Below are 16,723 nucleotides of genomic sequence, written 5' to 3' on the forward strand. Positions count from 1 at the left end.
ATGGTAATATCACAACACACCATGGTCCAGTATGGTAATATCACAACACACCATGGTCCAGTATGGTAATATCACAACACACCATGGACCAGTATGGTAATATCACAACACACCATGGTCCAGTATGGTAATATCACAACACACCATGGTCCAGTATGGTAATATCACAACACACCATGGACCAGTATGGTAATATCACAACACACCATGGACCAGTATGGTAATATCACAACACACCATGGTCCAGTATGGTAATATCACAACACACCATGGACCAGTATGGTAATATCACAACACACCATGGACCAGTATGGTAATATCACAACACACCATGGACCAGTATGGTAATATCACAACACACCATGGTCCAGTATGGTAATATCACAACACACCCGAGTGATAGTGAAGTGATGGTAGTATAGTAGTGGTAGTGAGGTGATGGTGATATGACAGTGATGGTGATATAGTAGTGATGGTGCGGTAGTGGTACTGTAGCAATGATAGTGATATAACAGTGAATGTAAGGAGGAAATCTATCAGTGTGAGGTGATAATGCGGTGAAAGAGAAATGATGTTGGTGTTACAGTGACAGTGTTATGTGATAGTGAGCTGTTGGTGATATAACAGTGACAACAGCTGTCATATGGTGACACCAACAATTTGTTACTCAACATGGTCAGTATATGACTCCAAGTGTGGGTCATAAGGTGATAGTGATATATAGAGGTGATAGTGAAGCTATAATGATACAGCAATGATAGGTTACAGTACTGGGAAGATATAGCATTGATGGTGATACAGTCGTGATTGTCAGGTATATGATACCAAAGTATAAATACCAAAGTGTTAAATACCAAAAAATAGTGAAGTTATGATGATATAGTGATAAATGTCTGTCCTTAAGTTACATTGTCATCAAAACACGCAGTCCATGGTGATGCAGAAGTGATGGTGATGGTACAGTGAACTAGAGTGACAGCACAACACCACAGTAGTGATGGTGATGGTACAGTGAACTAGAATGGCAGCACAACACCACAGTAGTGATGATGATGGTACAGTGAACATGAGTGGCAGCACAACACCACAGTAGTGATGGCACAGTGAACTAGAGGCAGCACAACACCACAGTAGTGATGGTGGTGGTACAGTGAACTAGAGTGACAGCACAACACCACAGTAGTGATGGTGGTAGTACAGTGAACTAGAGTGGCCGCACAACACTACAGTAGTGATGGTGGTGGTACAGTGAACTAGAGTGGCAGCACAACACCACAGTAGTGATAGTGATGGTACAGTGAACTTGAGTGGCAGCACAACACCACAGTAGTGATGGTGATGGTACAGTGAACTAGAGTGGCAGCACAACACCACAGTAGTGATGGTGATGGTACAGTGAACTAGAGTGGCAGCACAACACCACAGTAGTGATGGTGGTGGTACAGTGAACTAGAGTGGCCGCACAACACCACAGTAGTGATGGTGATGGTACAATGAATTAGAGTGACAGCACAACACCACAGTAGTGATGGTGATGGTACAATGAACTAGAGTGGCAGCACAACACCACAGTACTGATGGTGGTGGTACAGTGAACTAGAGTGACAGCACAACACCACAGTAGTGATGGTACAGTGAACTAGAGTGGAAGCACAACACCACAGTAGTGATGGTGATGGTACAATGAACTAGAGTGACAGCACAACACCACAGTAGTGATGGTGATGGTACAATGAACTAGAGTGACAGCACAACACCACAGTAGTGATGGTGATGGTACAATGAACTAGAGTGACAGCACAACACCACAGTAGTGAGGGTGATGGTACAGTGAACTAGAGGCAGCACAACAGCACAGTAGTGATGGTGGTGGTACAGTGAACTAGAGTGGCAGCACAACACCACAGTAGTGATGGTACAGTGAACTAGAGTGGCAACACAACACCACAGTCCACCACAGTCACCTCCGTAATGTTACTGTGCTTGACTGCTGCCCTCACCACATCCAGGCCGCTCACCACATCACCAAAGACATAAAACCACTGATCACTACCCTGGCGGTCCCTGGTGGTGATGGTGAACTGGGCACCCGTGGGACCCCCCGGCTCATCAAAGCACAGCACAGTTCCTGCCCGGCCTGACTCCCGGTACTGTCCCTGGAGGTCAGGCAGCAGTGGGGCTCCTCCCTTACCATCATTACTCTCGTAGTCTCCGCCCACCACACACTCCCACGGCTGACCCTTGTTCCACACACGCAACAGTTTGGTGTTGCGGTAGGTGTGGCCCCGCTGGCCCGTACACAACAACACAAACTGTCTGGCCAGCGGAGTGTCAGGGGTCAGCCGGATGGTGACCCGCCCTCTTGTTGACCCCGCCCACCCGAGGTCAAGGAACGCCAGGGTGCAGGAGGGCTCCAGCACGCCCACAACCTCACTCTCCTGCAGGAAATGAAATAAATCATGCTGATAACTCTATAACAAAATGTTATCATATAAGTTATCATAATTCAGTAAGTCAGTAATGTAAGTAAGACTAGTGGGTGTAATAAAGTAACCTGGAGGGTGTGGGCGGGCGTGGGCTGACGCAGGAGTGCGTGGAGGTACAGCTGTCCGTCTTGTAGAGTTATCCTGGCGGAGCGGGGGCCATCTTGGTCTTCCTGGACGGCCAACACCCGGCCAGCCTCCACCAGCCTCTTGACGGGCTCCCTCATCCTGCGGAGGTCCTCAACCTGTGGACAGTGTCAGCCCCATTATCACCTGTGGTCAGTGTCAGTCCCATTATCACCAGTGGACAGTGTCAGCACCATTATCACCTGTGGTCAGTGTCAGCCCCATTATTACCTGTGGACAGTGTCAGCCCCATTATCACCTGTGGTCAGTGTCAGCCCCATTATCACCTGTGGACAGTGTCAGCCCCATTATCACCAGTGGGCAGAGTCAGCCCCATTATCACCTGTGGTCAGTGTCAGCCCCATTATCTCCTGTGGTCAGTGTCAGCCCCATTATCACCTGTGGTCAGTGTCAGCCCCATTATCACCTGTGGTCAGTGTCAGCCCCATTATCACCTGTGGTCAGTGTCAGCCCCATTATCACCTGTGGACAGTGTCAGCCCCATTATCACCTGTAGGCAGTGACAGCCCCATTATCACCTGTGGACAGTGTCAGCCCCATTATTACCTGTGGTCAGTGTCAGCCCCATTATTACCTGTGGACAGTGTCAGCCCCATTATCACCTGTGGTCAGTGTCAGCCCCATTATCACCTGTGGACAGTGTCAGCCCCATTATCACCAGTGGGCAGAGAGAGCCCCATTATCACCTGTGGTCAGTGTCAGCCCCATTATCACTTGTGTTCAGCGTCAGCCCCATTATCACCTGTGGTCAGTGTCAGCCCCATTATCACCAGTGGGCAGAGTCAGCCCCATTATCACCAGTGGGCAGTGTCAGCCCCATTATCACCTGTGGTCAGTGTCAGCCCCATTATGACCTGTGGACAGTGTCAGCCCCATTATCACCTGTGGTCAGTGTTAGCCCCATTATCACCACTGGGCAGAGTCAGCCCCATTATGACCTGTGGACAGTGTCAGCCCCATTATCACCTGTGGTCAGTGTCAGCCCCATTATCACCTGTGATCAGCGTCAGCCCCATTATTACCTGTGGTCAGCGTCAGCCCCATTATCACCAGTGGGCAGAGTCAGCCCCATTATGACCTGTGGACAGTGTCAGCCCCATTATCACCTGTGGTCAGTGTCAGCCCCATTATGACCTGTGGTCAGTGTCAGCCCCATTATCACTTGTGGTCAGTGTCAGCCCCATTATCACCTGTGGACAGTGTCAGCCCCATTATCACCAGTATGTAGAGTCAGCCCCATTATCACCTGTGGTCACTGTCAGCCCCATTATCACCTGTGGTCAGTGTCAGCCCCATTATCACCTGTGGTCAGTGACAGCCCCATTATGCTGGACCTGTAGCTCCAGCCCCCCCCCTACTGGCAGGGGGTTGGTGCTGGACCTGTAGCACCAACCCCCCCTCTACTGGCAGGGGGTTGGTGCTGGACCTGTAGCTCCAGCCCCCCTCAACTGGAAGGGGGGTTGTGCTAGACCTGTAGCTTCAGCCCCCCTCTACTGGCAGGAGGTTGTGCTGGACCTGTAACTTTAGCCCCCCTCTACTGGCAGGGGGGTTGGTGCTGAACCTGTAGCTCCAGCCCCCTCTACTGTCAAGAGGATGGTGCTGAACCAATAGTTCCAGCCCCCTCTACTCTCAGGGGGTTTATGCTGGACCTGTAGCTCCAGCCCCCTCCCTACTGGCTGGGGGTTGGTGCTAGACCTGTAGCTCTAGCCCCCTTCTTCTGGCAAGGGGTTAGTGTTGGATCTGTAGCTCCAGCCCCCCTCTACTGGCAGGGGGTTGGTTCTGGACCTGTAGCTCCAGCTCCTCAACTGGCAGGGGGTTGTTGCTGGACCTGTAGCTCCAGCCCCCCTCTACTAGAATGGAGATGGTGATGGACCTGTAGCTCCAGCACTCCTCTACTGGCAGGGGGTTGGTGCTTGACCTGTAGCTCCAGCCCTCCTCTACTGGCAGGAGGTTGGTGCTGGACCTGTAGCTCCAGCCCTCCTCTACTGGCAGGGGGTTGGTGCTTGACCTGTAGCTCCAGCCCTCCTCTACTGGCAGGGGGTTGGTGCTTGACCTGTAGCTCTAGCCCTCCTCTACTGGCTGGGGTTGGTGCTTGACCTGTAGCTGCAGCCCCCTCTTCGGGCAGGGTGGGGTTGGTCCTGGACCTGTAACTCCAGCCCCCCTCTACTGGCAGGGGGTTGGTGCTAGACTTGTAGCTCCAGCCACACTCTACTGGCAGGGGGTTGGCCCTGAATCTGTAGCTCCAGCCCTCTCTACTGGCAGGGGGTTGATGCTGGACCGGTAGCTCTAGCCCCCCCTCTACTGGCAGGGTGTTGGTGCTGGACCTGTAGCTGCAGCCCCCTCTACGGGCAGGGTGGGGTTGGTCCTGAACCTGTAACTCCAGCCCCCCTCTACTGGCAGGGGGTTGGTGCTGGACCTGTAGCTCCAGTCCCCTCTACTGGCAGGGGTTGGTGCAGTACTAGTAGTTCCAACCCCCCTCTACTGACAGGGGGTAGGTGCTGGACCTGTAGTTCCAGCCCCCCTCTACTGGAAGAGGGTTGGTGCCGGACCTGTAGCTCAAGCCCCCCTCTACTGGAAGAGGGTTGGTGCTGGATGTATAGCTCCAGCCCCCCTCTACTGGCAGGGGGTTGGTGCTTGACGTGTAGCTCCAGCCCCCCTCTACTGGCAGGGGGTTGGTGCTGGACCTGTAGCTCCAGTCCCGCTCTACTGGCTGGGGGTTGGTGCAGGATCTGTAGCTCCAGCCCCTTTTACTGGCAGGGGGTTGGTGCTGGACCTGTAGCTCTAGCCCCCTCCACTGGCAGGGGGTTGGTGTTGGACCTGTAGCTCCAGCCCCACACTACTGGCAAGGAGTGGGTGCTGGACCTGTAGTTCCAGCCCCCCTCTACTGGCAGGGGGTTGGTGCTGCACCTGTAGCTCCAGCCCCCCCTCTACTGGCAGGGGGTTGGTGTTGGACTTGTAGCTCCAGACCCCTCTACTGGCAGGGGGTTGGTGTGGGATCTGTAGCTCCAGCCCCCTCTACTGGAAGGATGGGGGGGGGTTAGTGCTGGACCTGTAGCTCCAGCCCCCCCCCCCTCTATTGGCAGGGGATTGGTGCTGGACCTGTAGCTCCAGCCCCTTTCTACTGGCAGGGGGTTGGTGCTGGACCTGAAGCTCCAGCCCCCCTCTACTAGCAGGGGGAGGGGTTGATGCTGGACCTGTAGCTCCAGCCCCCCCTCTATTGGCAGGGGATTGGAGGTGGACCTGTAGCTCCAGCCCTCCTCTACTGGCAGGGGGTTGGTGCTGGACCTGTAGCTCCAGCCCCCCTCTACTGGCAGGAGGTTGGTGCTATAGCTTTAGCTCCAGCCCTCCTCTACTGGCAGGGGAGGGGGGGGGGGGTGGTCCTGCATCTGTAGCTAAAGCACTCCTCTACTGGCGGGGGGTTGGCCCTGGATCTGTAGCTCCAGCCCCCCTTAGTGGCAGGGGGTTGCTGCTGAACCTATAGCTCAAGCCCCTTCCTACTAGCAGGGGATTGATGATGGACCTGTAGCTCCAGCCCCCCCTCCCTCTTCTGGCAGGGGGTTGGTGCTGAACCTTCAGTTCCTTCCCACTCTACTGGCAGGGATTTGGTGCTTCACCTGTAGCTCCACCTACCCCTCTACTAGCAGGGGGTTGGTGCTGGACCTGTAGCTCTAGCTCCCCTCTATTGGCAGGGGGTTGGCCCTGAATCTGTAGCTCCAGCACCCTCTACAGGCAGGGGGTTGGTGCTGGACCTGTAGCTCCAGGCTACCTCTAATGGCAGGGAGTTGATGCTGGACCTGTAGCTCCAGCCCCCCTCTACTGGCAGGAGGTTGGTGCTGGACCTGTAGATCCAGCCCCCTCTCTACTAACAAGGGGTTGAAGCTGGACCTGTAGCTCCAGCCCTCCTCTCCTGGCACCGGGTTGATGCTCGACCTGTAGCTCCAGCCCCCCCCCCTTCTACTGGCAGGGGGTTGGTGCTGGACCTGTAGCTCCAGCCCCCCCCCCCTCCACTGGCAGGGGGTTGAAGCTGGACATGTAACTCCAGCCCTCCTCTCCTGGCACCGGGTTGATGCTCGACTTGTAGCTCCAGCCCCCCCCCTCTACTGGCAGGGGGTTGGTGCTGGACCTGTAGCTCCAGCCCCCCCCCTCTACTGGCAGGGGGTTGGTGCTGAACCTGTAGCTCCAGCCCCCTCTACTGGCAGGGGGTTGGTGCTTGACCTGCAGCTCCAGCCTCCTCTACTGGCAGGGGGATGGTGCTGGACCTGTAGCTCCAGCCCCCCTCTACTGGCAGGGGGTTGATGCTGGACCTATAGCTCAAGCCCCCTCTCTACTGGCAGGGGGTTGGTGCAGGACCTGTAGCTCCAGGCCCCTCTCCAGGCAGGGGGTTCCTGCTAGACCTGAAGCTCTAGGCCCCCCCCCACCTCTACTGGCAGGGGGTTGGAGATGGACCTGTAGCTCCAGCCATCCTCTATAGCCAGGGGGTTGGCCCTGAATCTGTAGCTCCACTCCGCCCTCTACTGGCAGGGGGTTGGTGCTGGACCTGTAGCTCCAGCCCCCCTTTACTGGCAGGGGGTTGGCCCTGAATCTGTAGCTCCAGCCCCCTCTACTGGCAGGGGGTTGATGCTGGACCTGTAGCTCTAGCCCCGCCTTTTACTGGCAGGGGGTTGGTGCTGGACCCGTAGCTGCAGCCCCCTCTACGGGCAGGGTGGGGTTCGTCCTGAACCAGTAACTCCAACCCCCCTCTACTGGCAGGGGGATTGTGTTGGACCTGTAGCTCCAGCCCCCTTCTACTGGCAGGGGGTTGGTGCTGGACCTGTAACTCCAGCCCCCCTCTACTAGGAGGGGGGTTGGTGGTGGAACTGTAGCTCCAGCCCCCCTCTACTGGCAGGGGGTTGGTGCTGAACCTGTAGCTCCAGGCCCCCTCTACTGGCAGGAGGTTGGTGCTGTAGCTGTAGCTCCAGCCCCCTCTACTGGCAAGCGGGTGGTCCTGGACCTGTAGCTCCAGTCCCCCCCCCTCTATTGGCATGGGGTTGGTGCTGCACCTGTAGCTCCAGTCCCCCCCCCCCTCAATTGGCATGGGGTTGGTGCTGCAACTGTAGCTCCAGCTCCCCTCTACTGGCAGGGAGTTGGCGCTGGATCTGTAGCTCCAACCCCCAATACTGGCAGGAGGTTAGTGCTGAACCTGCAGTTCCTTCCCCCCCCTCTACTGGCAGGGGGTTGGTGCTTGACCTGCAGCTCCAGCCTCCTCTACTGGCAGGAGGTTGGTGCTGGACCAGTAGATCCAGCCCTCCTCTACGTGCAGGTGTTGATGCTGGACCTGTAGCTCCAGCCCCCTCAACTGGCAGGGGGTTGGTGCTGGACCTGTAGCTCCAGCCCCCTCTACTGGCAGGGGAATGGTGCTGGACTTGTAGCTCCAGCCCCCTTCTACTGGCAGGGGGTTGGTGCTGGACCTGTAGCTCCAGCCCCCTCTACTGGCAGGGGAATGGTGCTGGACTTGTAGCTCCAGGCCCCCTCTACTGGCAGGAGGTTGGTGCTGGACCTGTAGCTCCAGCCCCCCTCTACTGGCAGGGGGTTGGTGCTGGACCTGTAGCTCTAGCTCCCCTCCACTGGCAGGGGGTTGGCCATGAATCTGTAGCTCCAGCCCCCCCCTCTACTGGCAGGGGGTTGGTGCTGGACCTGTAGCTCCAGCCCCCCTCTACTGGCAGGAGGTTAGTGCTGGACCTGTAGATCCAGCCCCCCTCTACTAGCAGAGGGATGGTGCTGGACCTGTAGCTCTAGCTCCCCTCTACTGGCAGGGGGTTGGCCCTGAATCTGTAGCTCCAGCCCCCCTCTACTGGCAGGGGGTTGGTGCTGGACCTGTAGCTCCAGCCCCCCTCTACTGGCAGGGGGTTGATGCTGGACCTATAGCTCCTGCCCCCCCCCCCCCACTCTACTGGCAGGGGGTTGGTGCTTGACCTGCAGATCCAGCCTCCGCTATTGGCAGGGGGATGGTGCTGGACCTGTAGCTCCAGCCCCCCTCTACTGGCAGGGGGTTGGAGATGGACCTGTAGCTCCAGCCATCCTCTATAGCCAGGGGGTTGGCCCTGAATCTGTAGCTCCACTCCGCCTTCTACTGGCAGGGGGTTGGTGCTGGACCTTTAGCTCCAGCCCCCCTCTACTGGCAGGGGATTGGTCCTGGACCTGTAGCTACAGCCCCCCTCTACTGGCAGGGGTTTGGTGCTGGACCTGTAGCTCCAGCCCCCTTCTACTGGCAGGGGGTTGGTGCTGGACCTGTAACTCCAGCCCCCCTCTACTAGGAGGGGGGTTGGTGCTGGAACTGTAGCTCCAGCCCCCCTCTACTGGCAGGGGGTTGGTGCTGAACCTGTAGCTCCAGGGCCCCTCTACTGGTAGGGGGTTGGTGCTGGACCTGTAGCTCCAGGCCCCCTCTACTGGCAGGAGGTTGGTGCTGTAGCTGTAGCTCCAGCCCCCTCCCCTCTATTGGCATGGGGTTGGTGCTGCACCTGTAGCTCCAGCTCCCCTCTACTGGCAGGGGGTTGGCGCTGGATCTGTAGTTCCAGCCTCCTCTACTGGCAGGAGGTTGGTGCAGGACCTGTAGATCCAGCCCTCCTCTACTGGCAGGGGGTTGATGCTGGACCTATAGCTCCAGCCCCCCTCTACTGGCAGGGGGGATGGTGCTGGACCTGTAGCTCCAGCCCCCCCTCTATTAGCATGGGGTTGGTCCTGGACTTGTAGCTCCAGCCCCCCTCTACTAGCAGGGGGTTGGTGCTAGACCTGTAGCTCTAGCTCCCCTCTACTGGCAGGGGGTTGGTGCTGGACCTGTAGCTGCAGCCCCCTCTACGGGCAGGGTGGGGTTGGTCCTGGACCTGTAACTTTAGCCCCCCTCTACTGGCAGGGGGTTGATGCTGGACCTGTAGCTCTAGCACCCCCCCCCCTCTACTGGCTGGGGGTTGGTGCTGGACCTGTAGCTGCAGCCCCCTCTATGGGCTGGGTGGGGTTGGTCCTGGACCTGTAACTCCAGCCCCCCTCTACTGGCAGGGGGTTGGTGCTGGACCTGTAGCTCCAGCTCCCCTCTACTGGCAGGGGGTTGGTGCTAGACCTGTAGCTCCAGCCACACTCTACTGGCAGGGGGTTGATGCTGGACCTGTAGCTCTAGCCCCCCCCTCTACTGGAAGGGGTTTGGTGCAGGACTAGTAGTTCCAACCTCCCTCTACTGGCAGGGGGTAGGTGCTGGACCTGTAGCTCCAGCCATCCCTCTACTGGCAGGGGGTTGGTGCTGGACCTGTAGCTCCAGCCCCCCTCTACTGGCGGGGGGGTTGGGGCTGGCGTTATAGCTCCAGCCCTCCTCTACTGGCAGAGGGTAGGTGCTGGACCTGTAGCTCCAGCCCCCCTCTACTGGCAGGGGGTTGGTGCTGGACCTGTAGCTCCAGTCCCCTCTACTGGCAGGGGTTGGTGCAGGACTAGTAGTTCCAACCCCCCCTCTACTGACAGGGGGTAGGTGCTGGACCTGTAGCTCCAGCCCCCCTCTACTGGAAGAGGGTTGGTGCTGGACCTGTAGCTCGAGCCCCCCTCTACTGGAAGAGGGTTGGTGCTGGACCTGTAGCTGCAGCCCCCTCTACGGGCAGGGGGTTGGTGCTGGACCAGTAGCTCCAGCCCCCCACCTCTACTGGCCGGGGGTTGGTGCTGGATCTGTAGCTCCAGCCCCCCCCCCTTTACTGGGAGGGGGTTGGTGCTTGACATGTAGCTCCACCCCACCTCTACTGGCAGGGGGTTGGTGCTGGACCTGTAGCTCCAGCCCCCCTCTACTGGCAGGTGGTAGGTGCTGCACCTGTATCTCCAGCTTCCCCCCCTCTACTGGCAGGAGGTTGGTGCTGGACCTGTAGCTCCAGTCCCCTTCTACTGGCAGGGGGTTGGTGCTGAACCTGCAGTTCCTTCAACCCCTTCTACTGGCAGGGGGTTGGTGCTTGACCTGCAGCTCCAGCCCTCCTCTACTGGCAGGAGGTTGGTGCTGGACCTGTAGCTCCAGCCCCCCTCTACTGGCAGGAGGTTGGTGCTGGACCTGTAGATCCAGCCCTCCTCTACTGGCAGGGGGTTAATGCTGGACCTATAGCTCCAGCCCCCCTCTACTGGCACGGGGGATGGTGCTGGACCTGTAGCTCCAGCCCCCCCTCTATTGGCATGGGGTTGGTCCTGGATCTGCAGCTCCAGCCCCCCTCTACTAGCAGGGGGTTGGTGCTGGACCTGTAGCTCTAGCTCCCCTCTACTGGTAGGGGGTTGGCCCTGAATCTGTAGGTCCAGCCCTTTCTACTGGCAGGGGGTTGATGCTGGAACTGTAGCTCTAGCCCCCCCTCCTCTACTGGCAGGGTGTTGGTGCTGGACCTGTAGCTGCAGCCCCCTCTACGGGCAGGGTGGGGTTGGTCCTGAACCTGTAACTCCAGCGCCCCTCTATTGGCAGGGGGTTGGTTCTGGACCTGAAGCTCCAGCCCCCCTCTTCTGGCAGGGGGTTGGTTCTTGACCTGTAGTTCCAGACCTCCCCCCCTCTAGTGGCAGGGGGTTGGTGCTGGACCTGAAAATCCAGCCCCCCCTCTACTGGCAGGGGGTTGGTGCTGGACCTGTAGCTCCAGCCCCCCTCTACTGGCAGGGGATTGGTGCTGGACCTGCAGCTCCAGCCCCCCTCCCCCCTCTACTGGCAGGGGGTTGGTGTTGGATGTGTTGACCCAGCCCCCCTCTACTGGCAGGGGATGCTGCTGGACCTGTAGCTCCAGCCCCCCTCTACTGGCAGGGGGTTGGTGCTGGACCTGTAGCTCCAGCCCCGCTCTACCTGCTGGGGGTAGGTGCTGGACCTGTAGCTCCAGCCACCCCTCTACTGGCAGGGAGTAGGTGCTGGACCTGTAGCTCCAGCCCCCTTCTACTGGCAGGGGGTAGGTGCTGCACCTGTAGCTCCAGCCCCGCCCCCCTCTACTGGGAGGGGGTAGGTGCTGCACCTGTAGCTCCATCCCCGCCCCCGCTCTACTGGCAGGGCGTTGGCGCTGGACCTGTAGCTCAAGCCCCCTCTACTGGCAGGGGGTTGGTGTTGGAATTGTAGCTCCAGCCCTGCTCTGTTGGCAGGTGGTTAGTGCTGGACCTGTAGCTCCAGCCCCCTCTACTGGCAGGGGGTTGGTGCTGCACCTGTAGCTCCAGCCCCCCCCCCTCTACTGGCAGGGGGTTGGTGCTGAACCTGTAGCTCCAGCCCCCTCTACTGGCAGGGGGTTGGTGCTTGGCCTGCAGCTCCAGCCTCCTCTACTGGCAGTGGGATGGTGCTAGACCTGTAGCTCCAGCCCCCCTTTACTGGCACGGGGTTGATGCTAGACCTGTAGCTCCAGCCCCCTCTACTGGCAGGGGGTTGATGCTAGACCTGTAGCTCCAGCCCCCCTCTACTAGCAGGGGGTTGGTGCTAGACCTATAGCTCCAGCCCCCCATTACTGGCAAGAAGTTGGTCCTGGACCTGTAGCTCCGGCCCCCCTGTACTAGCAGGGGATTGATGATGGACCTGTGGCTCCAGCCCCTTCTACTGGCATGGGGTTGGTCCTGGACCTGTAGCTCCAGCCCCCCCCCCTCTACAGGCAGGGGGTTTGTGCTGGACCTGTAGCTCCAGCCTCCCCCCTCTACTGGCAGGGGGTTGGTGCTGAACCTGTAGCTCCAGCCTCCCCCTCTACTGGCAGGGGGTTGGTGCTGAACCTGTACCTCCAGCCCACCTCTACCGGCAGGGGGGGGGGGTTGGAGCTGGACCTGTAGCTCCAGCCTTCCCCCTCTACAGGCAGGGGGTTGGTGCTGGACCTGTAGCTCCAGCCTCCCCCCTCTACTGGCAGTGGGTTGGAGCTGGACCTGTAGCTCCAGGCCCCCTCTACTGGCAGGAGGTTGGTGCTAGACCTGTAGCTCCAGCCCCCCTCTACTGGCAGGGGGTTGGTGCTGAACCTGTAGCTCCAGCCCCCCTCTACTGACAGGGGGTTGTTGCTGAACATATAGCTCAAGCCCCTTCTCTACTGGCAGGGATTTGGTGCTGAACCTGCAGTTCCTTCCCCCCCTCTACTGGCAGGGGGTTTGCGCCTGACCTGTTTCTCCAGCCCCTTTCTACTGGCAGGGGGTTGGTGCTGGACCTGTAGATCCAGCCCCCCTCTACTAGCAGGGGGTTGGTGTTGTACCTGTAGCTCTAGCTCTCCTCTACTGGCAGGGGGTTGGCCCTGAATCTGTAGCTCCAGCCCCCTCTACTGGCAGGGGGTTGATGCTGGACCTGTAGCTCCAGGCTACCTCTAATGGCAGGGTGTTGATGCTGGACCTGTAGCTCCAGCCCCCCTCTATTGGCAGGGGGTTGATGCTCGACCTGTAGATCCAGCCTCCTCTACTGGCAGGGGGATGGTGCTGGACCTATAGCTCAAGCCCCCTCTCTACTGGCAGGGGGTTGGTGCTGGACCTGTAGCTCCAGCCGCCGCCCCCTCTACTGGCAGGGGGTTGGTGCTGGACCTGTAGCTCCAGCCCCCCCCCCCCTCTACTGGCAGGGGGTTGGTGCTTGACCTGCAGCTCCAGCCTCCTCTACTGGCAGGGGGATGGTGCTGGACCTGTAACTCCAGGCACCTCTCCAGGCAGGGGGTTCCTGCTGGACCTGAAGCTCTAGGTCCCCCCCCCCACCTCTACTGGCAGGGGGTTGGAGATGGACCTGTAGCTCCAGCCCCCCTCTACTGGCAGGGGATTGGTCCTGGACCTGTAGCTAAAGCCTCCCTCTACTGGCAGGGGGTTGGCCCTGAATATGTAGCTCCAGCCCCCTCTACTGGCAGGGGGTTGATGCTGGACCTGTAGCTCTAGCCGCGCCTTTTACAGGCAGGGGGTTGGTCCTGAACCTGTAACTCCAACCCCCCTCTATTGACAGGGGGATGGTGCTGGACCTGTAGCTCCAGCCCCCTCTACTAGGAGGGGGGTTGGTGCTGGACCTGTAACTCCAGCCCCCCTCTACTAGGAGGGGGGTTGGTGCTGGAACTGTAGCTCCAGCCCCCCTCTACTGGCAGGGGGTTGGTGCTGAACCTGTAGCTCCAGGCCCCCTCTACTGGTAGGGGGTCGGTGCTGGACCTGTAGCTCCAGCCCCCATCTACTGGCAGGAGGTTGGTGCTGTAGCTGTAGCTCCAGCTCCCTCTACTGGCAGGGGGTTGGTGCTTGACCTGCAGCTCCAGCCTCCTCTACTGGCAGGGGGATGGTGCTGGACCTGTAGCTCCAGCCCCCCCCCCTCTATTGGCATGGGGTTGGTCCTGGACCTGTAGCTCCAGCCCCCTTCTACTAGCAGGGGGTTGGTGCTGGACCTGTAGCTCTAGCTCCCCTCTACTGGCATAGGGTTGGTGCTGGACCTGCAGCTCCAGCCCCCCTCTACTGGCAGGAGGTTGGCCCTGGACCTGTAGCTCCAGCCTTCCCTCTACTGGCAGAGGGGTGGTGTTGGACCTGTAGCTCCAGCCCCCCTCTGCTGGCAGGAGGTTGGCCCTGGACCTGTAGCTCCAGCCTTCCCTCTACTGGCAGAGGGGTGGTGCTGGACCTGTAGCTCCAGCCCCCCTCTACTGGCAGGGGGTTGGCCCTGGACCTGTAGCTCCAGCCCCCCTCTACTGGCAGGGGGTTGGCGCTGGACCTGTAGCTCCAGCCCTCCTATACTGGCAGGGGGTTGGTGCTGGACCTGTAGCTCCAGCCCCCTTCTACTGGCAGGGGGTTGGTGCTGGACCTGTAGCTCCAGCCCCCTCTACTGGCAGGGGTTTGGTGCTGGACCTGTAGCTCCAGCCCCCCTCTACTGGCAGCGGGTTGTTGCTGGACCTGTAGCTCCAGCCCCCCTCTACTGGTAGAGGGGTGGGGCTGGACCTGTAGCTCCAGCCCCCCCCCCCCCTCCACTGGCAGGGGGTTGGTGCTGGACCTGTAGCTCCAGCCCCCCCTCTACTGGCAGGGGATTGGTGCTGGACCTGAAGCTCCAGGACCCCTTCTACTGGCAGATGGTTGGTGCTGGACCTGTAGCTCCAACCTTCCTCTACTGGCAGGGGGTTGGTGCTGGACCTGTAGCTCCAGCCCCCCCTCTACTGGCAGGGGATTGGTGCTGGACCTGAAGCTCCAGGACCCCTTAAACTGGCAGATGGTTGGTGCTGGACCTGTAGTTCCAACCCCCCTCTACTGGCAGGGGGTAGCTGCTTGACCTGTAGCTCTAGCCCCCCCTCTACTGGAAGAGGGTTGGTGCTGGACTTGTAGCTCCAGCCCCCCTCTACTGGCAGGGGGTTAGTGCTGGACCAGTAGCTCCAGCCCCCCTCTACTGGCAGGGGGTTCGTGCTGGACCTATAGCTTCAGCCCCCCTCTACTGGCAGGGGGTTGGTGCTGTACCAGTAGCTCCAGCCTCCCCCCTCTACTGGCAGGGGGTTGGTGCTGGACCTGAAGCTCCAGCCCCCCTCTACTGGAAGAGGGTTGGTGCTGGACCAGTAGCTCCAGCTCCCCTCTACTGGCAGGGGTTTCGTGCTGGACTTGTAGCTCCAGCCCCCCTCTACTGGCAGGGGGTTGGTGCTGGACCTGTAGCTCAAGCCCCCCTCTACTGGCAGGGGGTAGGTGCTGGACCTGTAGCTCCAGCCCCCCTCTACTGGCAGGGGGTAGGTGCTGCACCTGTATCTCCAGCCCCCCCCTCTATTGGGAGGGGGTTGGTGCTTGACGTGTAGCTCCAGCCCCCCCTCTACTGGCAGGGGGTTGGTGCTGCACCTGTAGCTCCAGCCCCCCTCTACTGGCTGGGGGTTGGTACTGGACCTGTAGCTCCTGCCCACCTCTACTGGCAGGGGGTTGGCGCTGGACCTGTAGCTCCAGCCCTCCTCAACTGGCAGGGGGTTGGTTCTGGACCTGTAACTCCAGCCCCCTTTACTGGCAGGGGGTTGGCCCTGGACCTGAAGCTCCAGCCTTCCCTCTACTGGCAGGGGGTTGGTGCTGGACCTGTAGCTCCAGCCCCCTCTACTGGCAGGGGGTTGGCCCTGGACCTGTAGCACCAGCCTTCCCTCTATTGGCAGATGGTTGGTGCTGGACCTGTAGCTCCAGCCCCCCCTCTACTGGCAGAGGGGTGGTGCTGGACCTGTAGCTCAAGCCCCCCTCTACTGGCTTGGGGTTGGCGCTGGACCTGTAGCTCCAGCCCTCCTCTACTGGCAGGGGTTTGGTGCTGGACCTGTAGCTCCAGCCCCCCTCTACTGGCAGCGGGTTGGTGCTGGACCTGTAGCTCCAGCCCCCCTCTACTGGTAGAGGGGTGGTGCTGGACCTGTAGCTCCTGCCCCCCCCCTCTACTGGCAGGGGGTTGGTGCTGGACCTGTAGCTCCAGCCCCCCCTCTACTGGCAGGGGATTGGTGCTGGACCTGAAGCTCCAGGACCCCTTAAACTGGCAGATGGTTGGTGCTGGACCAGTAGCTCCAGCCCCCCCCCCTCTCTACTGGCAGGGGGTTGGTGCTGGACCTGAAGCTCCAGCCCCCCCCCCTCTACTGGCAGGGGGTTGGTGCTGGACCTGTAGCTCCAGCCCCCCCCCTCTACTGGCAGGGGGGTTGGTGCTGGACCTGTAGCTCCAGCCCCCCCTCTACTGGCTGGGGGTTGGTGCTGGATCTGTAGCTCTAGCCCCCTCTACTGGCAGGGGGTTGGTGCTGGACCTGTAGCTCCAGCCCACCTCTACTGGAAGAGGGTTGGTGCTGGACCTATAGCTCCAGCCCCCCTCTACTGGCAGGGGGTAGGTGCTGGACCTGTAGCTCCAGCCCCCCTTTACTGGCAGGGGGTAGGTGCTGCACCTGTATCTCTTGCCCCCCCCCCTCTACTGGGAGGGGGTTGGTGCTTGACGTGCAGCTCCACACCACCTCTACTGGCAGGGGGTTGGTGCTGGACCTGTAGCTCCAGCCCCCCCTTTACTGGCAGGGGGTTGGTGCTGGACCTGTAGCTCCAGCCCACCTCTACTGGAAGAGGGTTGGTGCTGGACATATAGCTCCAGCCCCCCTCTACTGGCAGGGGGTAGGTGCTGGACCTGTAGCTCCAGCCCCCCTTTACTGGCAGGGGGTAGGTGCTGCACCTGTATCTCCTGCCCCCCCCCCTCTACT

At 59.8% G+C, this 16,723-nt stretch overlaps 1 protein-coding gene across 1 annotated transcript in view; it reads right to left on the minus strand.

The window, feature by feature from the left end:
* Nucleotides 1–235: 235 nt before the first annotated feature.
* Nucleotides 236–16,723, minus strand: part of LOC138361416 (peptidyl-prolyl cis-trans isomerase-like) — a 44,504-nt gene continuing 28,016 nt past the window's right edge. The window contains exons 2-3 of the mRNA XM_069320747.1: nucleotides 2,555–2,728; nucleotides 236–2,438 (exon numbers count right to left, since the gene is read on the minus strand). Coding sequence (XP_069176848.1) covers nucleotides 1,926–2,438; nucleotides 2,555–2,728 — 687 coding nt within the window. The 3' untranslated portion in view covers nucleotides 236–1,925. The remainder of the gene's footprint in view (nucleotides 2,439–2,554; nucleotides 2,729–16,723) is intronic.

Source organism: Procambarus clarkii, unplaced genomic scaffold (genome assembly GCF_040958095.1).
Source record: "Procambarus clarkii isolate CNS0578487 unplaced genomic scaffold, FALCON_Pclarkii_2.0 HiC_scaffold_375, whole genome shotgun sequence".
Lineage (NCBI taxonomy): Eukaryota > Metazoa > Arthropoda > Malacostraca > Decapoda > Cambaridae > Procambarus > Procambarus clarkii.